A 12,711-nucleotide genomic window follows, 5' to 3' on the forward strand; every position below is an offset into this window, starting at 1 on the left:
GACTCCATATTCTCTTTCAAAAGGGAGATGCACAGGTATTTGAAAATGCAAAGCTTCAAAGGGTATAGCAGAAGGACAGGGGTGTGGGTAAGTAAATATACCTGTCAGAGAGCTGGAACAGACTTGATGGGTTGAATGGCCTCCTTTGTGCTGTAAAATTCTGCAATTGTAAGTACTTTTGGTTGAAGCGACTTTTAGATTATATGTGTAGAGTGATGGATACGGGCAAGTAAGCAACACATTTTAAATGACTGACCAGTGTTTGGTCTGTCAGCCAACTTTTCTTGACCAATAAATGAATGAATTCAACAAGCGGCTGATGTAAAACTGATTCTTTCTTAGGCAGCGTTTAACATATAAGAATGAGGAAGTGTTCCAGAGTTGATGCGACATTTTGTAAGTAGATTCGGCAACATTAAAAAAAGGTCCACGTCACAATCTGGAAACCGGTCAGAAGTATCGGTGTGAGAATGGCAACCAGATGGTGGTGCCCTGTTCTGGCACCCGACTCTGCCAGTCCGGCCCTCTAAACCAAGACCACTTGCATCCTATTGACGCTTCTATTTCTCTTTTGCTGCTTTGTCCCATTTGAAATTTATGGGCCTGAAGGTTCGAAATGGGGATCGTTTTTAGTGCTGTTGCCTCATTGGGGGGCTAGATCCTAAATCAGAACATCTGATGGCTTCGCCAACTTGGGATGGGAACAAGTTAAGAGGAGCATGGATTTCAGTCTTTGATTATGGTCCTTGAGACTCCACACTACCCATCAATGCCACCCTCCAAATCAAATGCAGCCACCATAACAGATACCTGAAATTTGACCTGTGGTGAGCCTCTCTGCTCTGTTTTGCAAGGCTTTTTTTTACAGAGTATGAAGCAATGTGTGAGATGACACCTGATGTAGCGTATTGTTAAGCTAACAGTTCAGTGGCTCCTCTTGACAGGCGTGTGGCTCAGTCCTGATGTACCTGACTGACGAGAAGAGGAAGTACAGCGACATCCTGTGGGTGACCTTGAGAGAGGAGGTGGTGCTGGATGAGAATGGACAAGTGTACACCCCCCGGGAGCCAAGCTGTTTGGAGCAGCCCATCAGTGTACCCACCGACTCACCAGACCAACTAGAGGTGAGTGTAACCAAAGCAACATCTGCCAGATGTTACAGTCAATGATATTATTGTATGAGAGTATAAAGTGTGATCATCAAGTTTCTCTCTTCATTACTTAAACAGAGGAACAAAGAATTATCGCCTCCATTAAAATAGCAGACGAATTGATTTTTAAAAAAATGAAAAGCCAAGAATTTGAGTATTGCTGAAAAAAGACACTTGCTGCCCATGTTTTTCATCTGGCACTCATCAGGACATGTTCACAAGAATACCAAATCTCAGATAATACAGCAATACTCAAGTTCAATGCTACCAAGCGACTATTTGAAAAGCAAAGAACTTGCAGCTTTCACAACCCCAGGACATCCAAGAAGCATTTTACAGCCAATGAATTAGGACATAGTAGAGTGGACCATTTAGTCCCTCGAGCCTATCCCACCATTTAATGAGATCATGGTTAACCTGTGACCTAACTCCACAGACCTGACTTTGCCCCATATTCCTTAATACCTTTGAATTGAAATCAATTCTGTTCATTCACAGAACCTTTACAGTGCAGAAAGAGACCATTCAGTAATACAAATCTACCAATTTCAAAAGTAAAATTTTCCATTGATCAACTGCATTTGCAGAAGAGAGTTCCAAACTTCTAGCATCCTTTGTGTGTCGAGGTGTTTCCTAACTGTGTGTACGGGTAAAACAGGAAGAATCAGTGATGGGTAAAGAAGTGGGAATGTGTTCACAGTTTACCCAAGAGAATTTGGAGGAGCAGGTTACAGGAATGTTTATAGATTTTGTATATGAAGGAAAAGTCTTTCCATGTGTACAGGGTGGGGTAGGTAAAGATGTTATGACTTTAAGAGACACAGGGGCTAGTCAATCCTTAATGTTGTGGGATAGTGACATTTGTCGTTCAGAGGGAGTATTGCAGGAACTGATGATAGTAAGTGGGACTCATGGAGATGCTAAACCTACTCCATTGTGGAAGGTAAATTTAAAAAGTAGTGGAAAACAAGTGAGGTGATTGATGGAGTAGCGGAAAAATTGCCCAGTCCAGGGGTTCAATTTATTTTGGGTAACGATATAGCTGGATCACAAATGTGCATGATGCCTATGGTAGTTGAGCAGCTCATAGACACTTCAACAGAAGTATTGCAGAGAGAGCATCCTGGATTATTTCCAGATTGTGTGATAACAAGATCACAGGCACATAGGTTGAAACAAGAAGAACAGGAAGTTCAAAGGTAGGGAGAAGGTGTGGAAATCCAATTAGCTGATACTGTGTTTGATAAGGTTGTTCAGGAAGAAACACTGGAAGATAATTCAGCCAAAGTGTTTAACTCAAGGTGGTTAGTGGAGTTACAGAAAAAGGATACACAAATACAACAGTTATATCAGACAGCTTACACAGAAACAGAGGCAAAATGTACCCCAGAATGTTATTACCTTAAGGTAATGTTTAAATTTTAAAAATGGAGGCCTTATCATGCTCCCAGTAAAGGGAGGTGCATCAGATTGTAATACCATTTGCTTATAGAAATGAGATTCTGAGGATTGCTCATGAAATTCCAATGGGGGGACATTTAGAAATTAGAAAGACACAGGTGAAGATACAAAAACATTTTTATTGGCCTGGATTGCATAGAGAGGTAGTCAAATTCTGTAGAACATGTCACATATGTCAGGTGACAGGGAGACCACAAGCAGCGATTAAGCCAGCACCTTTAATTCTAATTCAGGCATTTGAAGAACCTTTTACTCGGGTCATGATTGATTGTGTAGGACCCCTCCCTAAGACTAAAAGGGGAAACTGGAACTTACTGACAATAATGGATGTGTCTACAAGGTTTCTGGAAGTGATACACAGAAACTAGGAGCAGGTGTAGGCCATTTGGCCCTTCGAGCCTGCTCCGCCATTCATTATGATCATGACTGAGATACCTTTGAGAACCATTACAACTAAGAGAATTGTGGAGGAGTTGACCAAATTTTATACAAGATATGGTTTACCGAAAGAAATACAATCAGATCAGGGGTCAAATTTCATGTCACAGTTGTGTAAGGGAGTAATGAACAGTTTGGGGATAAAACAGTTCAAGTCAACAGCTTATCATTCTCAGTCACAATGGGCTTTAGAAAGATGGCATCAAGGTCTAAAAACTATGATGAGGGCGTAGAGTCAGGATTATCCACAGGATTAGGATAGGGGAATCCCATTCCTGTGTATGCTATTAGGGACGCTCCCAATGGATCGACTGGTTTTAGTCCTTTTGAACTACTTTATGGTCATGAGGTAAGGGGACCACTGAAATTGATTCATGAGAAATTGGTGGGTCAAAGTTCAGAAACTACTCTCCTGGATGAGATATCAAACTTCAGACAGAGATTTGACAGAGCATGTGAGTTAGCTAGGGAACATTTAAAGATATCACAGCAAGTGATGAAAGTGAAAGCAGACAGAAAAACTACAGCTCGTAGTTTTACTGCTGGGGAGAGAGATTTGTTTTGTTACCTGTACTGGGTGACTCATTAAAAGCAAGGTTTAATGGGCCTTACAGGATTGAAAAGAAATTGAGTGAAGTGAATTATACTCCCGATAGAAGAAAGAAGCAGAGGGTGTGTCATGTAAATATGCTTAAAAAGTACTTTGACAGGGAAGAGGACTGAAAGGAGGTATTAGTGGTGGTAGATAATGAGAAAGAAGTAGAAATGCAGGATTCTGAAATTAATTTTCCTCTAATCAAACTGGATAAGGAGGGGGTACTTGAAAATTTAAAAATGACATTGAGATACCTTCCAGACAAGTGTCAAAGTGATTTGGAGAAGCTATATTGCAGTCGCACAAATCTATTTGTGGAAATAAGTTGGGAGGAAAAATTTAGCTATACATGATGTATGTGTAGAAGTTCTGTCTTCGCTAAGGCAACATCCTTATAGATTAAATCCGGCAAAGTTATCACAAGTACAGAAAGAAACCCATGCTTCAAAATGATATAATTGAGTCTAGTTGCAGTAACTGGAGTTCACCTATTGTCCTGGTAACGAAACCAAATGGAACACAAAGACTGTGTGTGGATGCACTGGGAAAGGTGAATGTGGTGACAAAAGTGGATTCATATCCTATACCACGGTTGGTATGAGGAAGTGGGACAATAAAAATTTATCACAAAGATTGACTTGCTAAAAGGATATTGGCAAGTGCCATTATCGGAGAGGGCAAAGGAGATATCGGCTTTTGTGATGGCAGATGGACTTTATCAGTTTAACGTCATGCACCTGCAACATTTCAAAGGCCGACGAACAAAGTAATTGCGGGATTGAGCAATGGTGCTGTTTATATTGACGACTTGATAGTTTTCAGTGAGACTTGGAAGGAGGATTTACAGCATCTGGAAGAATTATTTACTCGATTCCAAGAAGCTAATTTGGTGATGAACTTGGCTAAAAGTGAATTTGCAAAAGTGTAAGTTACGTATCTAGACCATACCATTGGACATGGTAAGGTGGCTCCGAGAGGTGTGAAAGTCAAGGCTACCGTGGATTTCCCCAGTGCCTACAACAAAATAAGAAGTTTTGAGATTTCTGGGCATGAGTGGGTTTTATCAGAAATTTGTACCAAATTTTAGCAGCGTGATTGCGCCACTGACTGAACTATTAAAAAAGAACAAAAAGTTTCAATGGACACTGGAGTGTCAGGAGGCATTTGACACTTTGAAAACTGTATTAACTACAACACCAGTCTTGGCAGTACCCAATTACACCAAGCAATTTAAGTTGGTCATTGATGCAAGTGATATAGACATTGGGGCCGTACTGTTACAAGAAGATGACACTGGAATTGAAAAACCGATATTATATTTTATATAATATTTTTTACTTGTTAAATTGTAAAGCTTAGGGTGATTTAAGAAGCTGTGAAAGTAGAGTTGGTTGGAGCAAAGGAGTTTCCTGCAGTACCAGAGGGCAATACAAAACTGGGGACTTACAGCGCCGCCACTGGAGGAAGGAGTAATTGCAGTGTGACGGCTTTACATAGGGAATTTCTGTCATAAGCCTGGACTTCAAAATTTCCAATGGGAAATATTGACGCGGAGCGGGAAATAGATGGAATGGAAATCAGATGGGTTCTATAATGGGCAGGAGATCCCCTCCAATGGATTACTGCCTGGACAGTGAAGACAACAGCAGGAGAGGGATTGGATCCCAAGTGTGATCAACAAGGTTAAGGCAATGAGCTGGATTGTGGCTTCTTTAATCCTCTCAGTGAGACCTGATGATGTCTGAAAAGATAATTCTCAAAGTGACAGGGTTTGGGGGTGGGAAGGGGTGGTCGTGGGAGGTAAAAAGGAGATTAAGGTTTAAGGTTTTAATGGTTTATTCACACACACATTCCTTTCCCAAGTGCTTGCGATCAAGTGCTACTGTCTTGTGCTCAAACGCATTGCAATGCATTCTGGACATTCTGTACTGTTAGTGATCTTCGAGAATTTTGCCTCTTAAACATTTTTGTGTAATGGAGGAGCTGCCCAAGATACACAAAAGCAAAGTGTCATGGGTGCGGGAAATCTAAAATAGAAACAGGAAATGCTGGCAATGCTCAGCAGGTGTGGCAGCATCTGTGGAGAGAGAAACATCTGTAATCTTTCATCAGATCCCTGAGATCTGAGATAAGATGCATCTTTGGTAAGAGTCAGCAAGGGCTTGGGAGTAAAGCGGGTGTGGACCAACTTGTCTCACCTGAACGCTGACTCCTATTGGCCATTTGAGGAGTTGATTTGAATGAGCAAAAGCCTGAGGCCTAGTTGGTTTGAGTTGGAGAGGGTGCCTAGCAACGTCTGAGGGGAAGAAAAATAAGGGGCTGCATCTTCCGGTCGGCGTGTGGGGGCCGGGCCCACTCACCGACACGTAAAATGACGCGAGGTGACATTGGGCGGGTGTCCCGACATCACCCTGTGTCATTTAGATTTTCAGGTCAGCGGGCGAGGAGCCAACTCAGCTGTGCACCCACCGACCTGTCAACAGCGACTTAGGGCCATTAATAAATTAATTGAACTAATCAATGGACCTGCCCGTCCAACCTTAAGGTTGGTGGGGAGGCCGGGAGCCCTGGCGGGCTTGTGAAAAAGCATGAAACCTCATCCACGGGCAGGGTAAGGGTTCATGAGGGTCTAAAAATTTGTATGAAATGTCTAAATAAAAGAAATTGACATGTCCCAGCTCATGTGACAGTGGTGCACGAGGGGACATGTCAGTAATTATTTTTTCTCGTCTTTATTCAATGTTTGAAACCTGAACCGATCTCCCTGAGGCAGCACTTTGCCTCAGGGAGATCTGTGCGCTCTTTCGTGTGTGTGCGCAAAAGAGCGCACTCCCGGCCGAGGGAATCCCTCCCCGTCCGCGCAGGGAGTTCCTGGCGGACGTCACGCTGGGTGGGCCTTGATTGGCCCACCCATGTAAAATAGTGGCACGCCCCCAATAGGGGGTGCCGATCGGGAACCCGCCCGCTTGTGCCCACTCCCGCACAAGATCCCCCCGATAGAGGTGGGGAAGATCCTGCCCAAGAAGTTGTCAAATAATTTAAAGTCCTTCGAAGTATCACATAAGTGAATTTGATTGTATTTGTCTGATTTTGATCATTTGCTATCCCTGTATATTTTTACCATAATGAGGTAAATTAGAGTGAAAATCAGAACACCCAGCAAACTTACAATATCATTGTTCAGAGCAATTCTTCAACAAAAAACGTACACGGTATCTGTGTGTAAAATGAAAGACAAATGAACATATTTCTGGGTTATTAATGTGCAATGTGGTTTTGTTTTTCCCTGGAAGAGACTGGAGAGCGGCGTTAAAAATGAGATCCTGGCCTCTCAGAAATTGCTGGAAGTGTATCAGGAGCAGGAGAAGCAGATGAAGCTGTTTAGAAGTTGCCTCACCATGCAGGAGATTGTCAACCAACTCAAGAGCTCCCACCAGGGCCTGCTTTACAGACGGGTCCCCATCCCTGACTGTGGTGCTCCAAGAGAAAAGGTAAAGAGACACTGAAACCATGAGGCTGTTGGAGCCTTTGTGGAGGCATCTTCAGATTAAGTTCTTAGTGTTGCAAAGATGGAGTGAGTTGATGCCGATTCTGAACCCGCAATTTCCTACGCAGTGAGACTTCAACTCCTTCCCCGAGCCCCCCATCTGGAAGCCAATCATTCATATGGGCTGTGGTTCCATTGATGTTGATGTACAATTGGCCATTTTCTGTGTATAATCCCAGATGTGTGTGCAGATTATGACTGAGAGTTCACCACAGCTGGAATCCCATGTGAGAAATGATCACTTCCCATTACTCGACATCCTTCGGGCACAGTAATCCTGGCTGAGTTTAACCTTCCCTAGATCATTGACACTGGATGTTACAGTTCTTTTGTCAACAACTTCATCTTGTGTTCACGATGGTCTCAATGACCAGAACAAGACTCCAAAACCTCCACCTCAGGCCTGCAGTGCAAGGGCTACGAGGCTGTCTTTTGGCTTCTATTTATTATTGAATTGCTAAATAAATCTGACTCTCAGTTTTAGCCTGTAAGCGTTCCTCTGACTACATAGTGTTTTCATCCTTTTGGGAGAGACAAGAGATTGTGATGGATGCGTAAAATGATCTCCAGTGATCTAGATATCATAATTAGTATTAGATTGTTGGAGGTCTTGTGGTGCAGTGGGTACTGTCCCTGCCTCTGAGTCAAAAGTTCTGGGTTCAAGTCACACTCCAGGACTTGATGGCCATGGATGGTGTGTTCATAATGTGGCCAAACAGGTTGAGTTTCAATTTGTAAATCCTTCCAACATACACCAATGGCAGGTGGGAAGAGCAGGAGAGATTCCTAGTCAGCCATGTGACAGGAAGAAATAAGAGCCTTTATTATCACTATCCATAGCTCCAGGCTACAACATGCATGTAAAAGTGTATGTTGCCATGGCAACATGGACCCCTCGGGCGCTCAATTGGCCAGATGGCCAGTGCAGATCAGATTGGTGCCAACGGCAGGGGGTTCGATCTCTGTTCGGCCTGGGGTGGGTTCGGGCCTGCTTCTTTGCCCTACCCCATGTAGGTCAGACCTCCCCTCAGGTAGAAAACTGAAGAAGTATAGATTGTTAAACTTGGGCTTGCCTAGGTGGGGCAGGTGTGAGATATAGGTTTTGGATCATGGTAACCTTGCTTTGGTAATGGAAACCATCATTTTGCCATGGACACAATATAGAAGTGTTGATGAACTCTGTACCACTGGTTGCAGTCATGGCAACAGCATTGGGGGCACTACAGGGCTTACTCCTAAAACACGTGTTGGTTGTTAACCAGATGAACATCTTTAATGATCCCAGAAGTCACTGGCTGGGGTGCAGAAAATCTCACTTAATTTGTGTGGCTGATAGCAGGTTGCACTAAAGAGGAAAGGATTTAGAAGCTGGGTCTCTCTTCTCTTGAAAGAAAGAGGGGGTGACCTCATAGAGGTCTTCAAAATTCGGAAAGGCTTTGATCGAGTGGATACAGAGGGAATGTTTCCTCTTGTGGGGAAGAGCAGAGCTAGAGGCCGCCAATATAAGATAATCCCCAAGAAATTCAACAGGGAATTCAGAAGGAACTTCTTTACCCAAAGAGCGGTGAGAATGCGGAACTCGCTATCACAGGGAATGGTTGAAGTGAATAATATTGATGCATTTAAGAGGAAGGTAGACAAGCATAGGAGGGAGAAGGGAACAGAGGGTTGGGATGGTAGATTTAGTTGAGGAAAGATGTGAGTAAGCTCGAGTGGAGCATAATCACAGGCAAGGACTGGTAAACCTCAAAAACGTCAGCATTGCTCTGATCTCTTTTCCCGGAGTGCGGAGTTATAGATGGCGTTTCGCAGCTGATTCCACTTTGACACCGGACTCGGGCCTTAGGCGTTGCTGTTACGAAAGAGCCTGATCGACGATGTTGACGCACACACGATAGCTGTGACTGACAGTGACCTTACGAGGCTCAGTGTGAACATGGCCCCACTGCAATAAACTCGGGCTTGTTCAACGTGGATTCCTTAAAGAGGAAGCACCACACCTTCATCTGGCGGGCGAAAGCCTGAGAGGCAACACGTGGAGTGGGTTTAGACGTTAAAAAAAAAACACAATGATTGTGATGATTAAGCCACCCCGCATTCCCCCCCACCCCCAACAGAGACTGGGTCCTTTCCGGGTCAGTGTTACGGCAAATGTTGATCCGCGGACAACCGTTCTTCTTGGGGAGTGGTATAGTTTCCTTGGCTGAAGCCTCGACTTGCTGCCCAGCAAGGGGGAGGGGGTCAGTGTCACAGCCAGCACTGTGAAAGCTCTGAGAGATAAGGGCACTGTTGATGGTGGTACGTCTGGAGATGGTAATTTCTAGCTGGTCGGGCGCCAGTGGCATGATCTTGGATGTCTCCAGGACACCTTGTGGCACAGCTTGGTTTGGAACCAAGGCTCCAGCAACCTCTGTCCATCTCTGCTGCTGTATGCACCTTGACCAAGCTGTGTAGTTAGTACACACCTTGCACCTTGTCCGCTGGAAGGTGCAACTCCTCCTGCAGGCCCCGGGAATCCTGCTGATGGCTGCATCGGGCGTCTCATAGAATTGATCCGTAACATCTGGGGTGGAGATATGTGTGGGGGCATGAGGCCAACTGGGTCCACACTTGTTGACAGGCGATGGGAAGAAGTCCCAAAGAGCCTGTTGGGGGCAGGGGGGAGGGCACGTGGTTGGGGATTGGGGGGGGTTCAATCTTCTTATTTAGACTGCGGAACCCATTCCATGCCCACGTGCTGACTGCCCGGGTAGTGGTTTCTCTTTAAGGGATCCACTTTGAGCCAGTTGAATTTGCCGCTGGGCAGTAATGTCCGCATTGAGCCTTGTCAGTCGTCTGTGGGTCCCGATTGTCTTGTGCACGTCATCAACCTGCTGAAGGTCGTAGGTCAGGCCAGGATGCCAGGCTTCACAGGCATCTCAGATGGCGTGAGGAAATAGAAGGGGAAATAGTGGGAACAGTTTTTAACCAAAAAACAAACGTAGACATCACTTGAGGATAAAAGCAAAAAACTGCGGATGCTGGAAATCTGAAACAAAAACAAAAATAGCTGGAAAAACTCAGCAGGTCTGGCAGCATCTGCGGAGAGGAACACAGTTAACGTTTCAAGTCTGTATGACTCTTCATCAGAACTAAGGAAATGGAGAAAAGAGGTGAAATATAAGCTGGTAGAGGGGGGTGGGACAGGTGGAGCTGGATAGGGGGCCAGTGATAGGTGGAGGCAAAGAAGAGATGTCATAGACAAAAGGACAAAGGGGTGTTGACGGTGATGGTATTATCTAAGGAATGTGCTAATGGGGACGTTAAGGGTAGAAAGCAGGACAAGCTAGTGGCAGATGGCCCTAGTGGGGGTGGGGTGGGGGGAAGGGATCGAAATGGGCTAAATGGTGGAGATAAAACAATGGATGGAAATAAATTTTAAAATAGGTGGGAAAAGAAAGATATATATATTTTTTAAATGATAAATTATTGGAAAAAGGGGGGATGGGAAAGGGGGTGGGGGATGGAGGAGAGAGTTCATGGTCTGAAATTGTTGAACTCAATATTAAGTCCAGAAGGCTGTAAAGCGCCTCACTTGAGGATCTCTGACTGAATTCGCCAGACTTTTTCATTTTAAATTTCTCGCCGACTAAACGTTTAATTGCTGTAACTTCACTTTCCCGTCAAGGACTTTGACAGGCTAATGGAAGCCATGAAAACGGTTTTGGCAGAAGACACCCGCTCGGCGATCGTATTTAACTGTCATAATGGGAAAGAAAGAACCACGACTGCCATGGTGATATCAGTCCTAATCTTCTGGCACTTCAAGGTTGGTAGCTTTCTCCAGCCTCAGTGATGTTTCTTAAGCCCAGTCAGCTTAATTGGGGTGTATGATTTTATTTTAGTTACGCACTCCTAACTCTGGTTAGCGGAGAGTACTAGGACTTACCTAATTCAGATTTAATGAAGCAACACCCTTGTTTTGAACAACTTTAATTGCCAAAGATTGACCGCTACAGCTTGGCCTAGATCTCTCCGCCGTTTCACAGATTTAGAGATACAAGGGCATATATCAGTTGCCTGGAATGCGATGTGACAGTTTAAATATCCATCCAACATAAAACCCGTTGATTTATACGGAAAGAAAATTGAGCTATTTCTGTAATGTATTTATGTAACATTCTCAGTGTAGGACAGGAGCCTTCTCAGACCAAATCTAATAGTCAAGCCAGATAAAGAGGCATTAAGAACATAGGAGCAGGAGAAGGCCATTCAGCCCATCAAGCCTGCTCCGCCATTCAGTATGATTGCGCCTGATCATCCCACTTCAATGCCTTTTTCTTACATTATCCCCATATCCCTTTACGTCTTTGGTATTTAGAACTCTATAAATCTCAGCCTTAAACATACTCAATAACTGAGCTTCCCTGACCCTCTGGGGTAGAGAATTCCAAAGATTCACAACCCTCTGAGTAAAAAAAAAAACTCTCCTCATCTCGGTCCTAAGTGTCATCCCCCCTTATTTTGAAATTGTGTCCCCTGGTTCTAGACTCCCCAACCAGGGGAAACATCTTACCTGCATCTACCCTGTCCATTCCTTTAAGTATTTTGTAGGTTGCCATGAGACCAGGGGCTTGATTTTCAACCCGGAATAGGGAACCAAGGTCACGGCCGTCTTCATAAGCAGGCGCCCGAATTAGTGGTGCCGAGTGCTGCTAGGAGACAGGAGCTGCCTGCTGAGTACAGTCACTGAAGGCAGGCGGCAGCCATGATGGAGCTTGACACTGCCTTGGAAGAATAACAGAGGCAGGAGATCAGACAGCCAGCAGCCTCAATGGAGCAGAGAAGTGACCAACTGGTCAACCAAAAGACACAAGACGTGATCTGCCCCAATCATCTTTATTGCCAAAAGTTGCTCCTTCAGAAAAAAACATTACTCGAGTGCACACCTACCCCTGCGCTGCACCTGACAACAGATGCACCGACGTGTAACGGACTGTTTGTGTTTGGCAATGTGCCAATTTAAAATCACCTTCTAGCCCTAAACATCCTGTTAACAAGCCCCTCAAGGAGCTACACAGGTAGTTAAACTGGAGGTGAGCGGGTTCCTGGCTCCCGTACCCTCGCCTTGAAAACCCCAGCACATTCTGTTGGCCACTGGATGGGTCACCCAGGAGTGCAGCCTTCAAAGCACGTTCACACCCCCACCTCCCCCTGCAAACGTTTGAAAATCCCGCCCCAGAGCCTGTTTAAGTCAGTCAGCGAGGGTGAGGGGTGAACAAATACTTGACACCAATTCGAATGCAGGGGACTAAGATTTGGATGAACTTAAAATGGGCGTGCAGATCCCCAGCCAGATCACTGCCTGGGTTTGGAGATGAGAATCTATCTCAACAGGGGTAAATCTGGCAGGTGATGGTGAGGGATGATGGTGGTGTAGTGGTACTGTCGACGCGTAATCCAGCGTCCCAGGCTAATGCTCTGGGGACATGGGTTCAAATCCCACCACGGCAGCTGGTGGAACTTATATTCAGTTAATA

The 12,711-nt window shown here is 44.8% G+C and overlaps 1 protein-coding gene across 2 annotated transcripts in view; it reads left to right on the top strand.

The window, feature by feature from the left end:
- The window catches only part of LOC144668550 (paladin-like), a 257,514-nt gene that overhangs the window by 113,491 nt on the left and 131,312 nt on the right, over positions 1–12,711 (top strand). For both annotated transcript variants that reach the window (XM_078530692.1, XM_078530693.1), the window contains exons 14-16: positions 945–1,124; positions 6,939–7,136; positions 10,860–11,000. In XM_078530692.1, coding sequence (XP_078386818.1) covers positions 945–1,124; positions 6,939–7,136; positions 10,860–11,000 — 519 coding nt within the window. The remainder of the gene's footprint in view (positions 1–944; positions 1,125–6,938; positions 7,137–10,859; positions 11,001–12,711) is intronic.

This window comes from Cetorhinus maximus, chromosome 27 (assembly GCF_964194155.1).
Source record: "Cetorhinus maximus chromosome 27, sCetMax3.hap1.1, whole genome shotgun sequence".
Classification (NCBI taxonomy): Eukaryota; Metazoa; Chordata; class Chondrichthyes; order Lamniformes; family Cetorhinidae; genus Cetorhinus; species Cetorhinus maximus.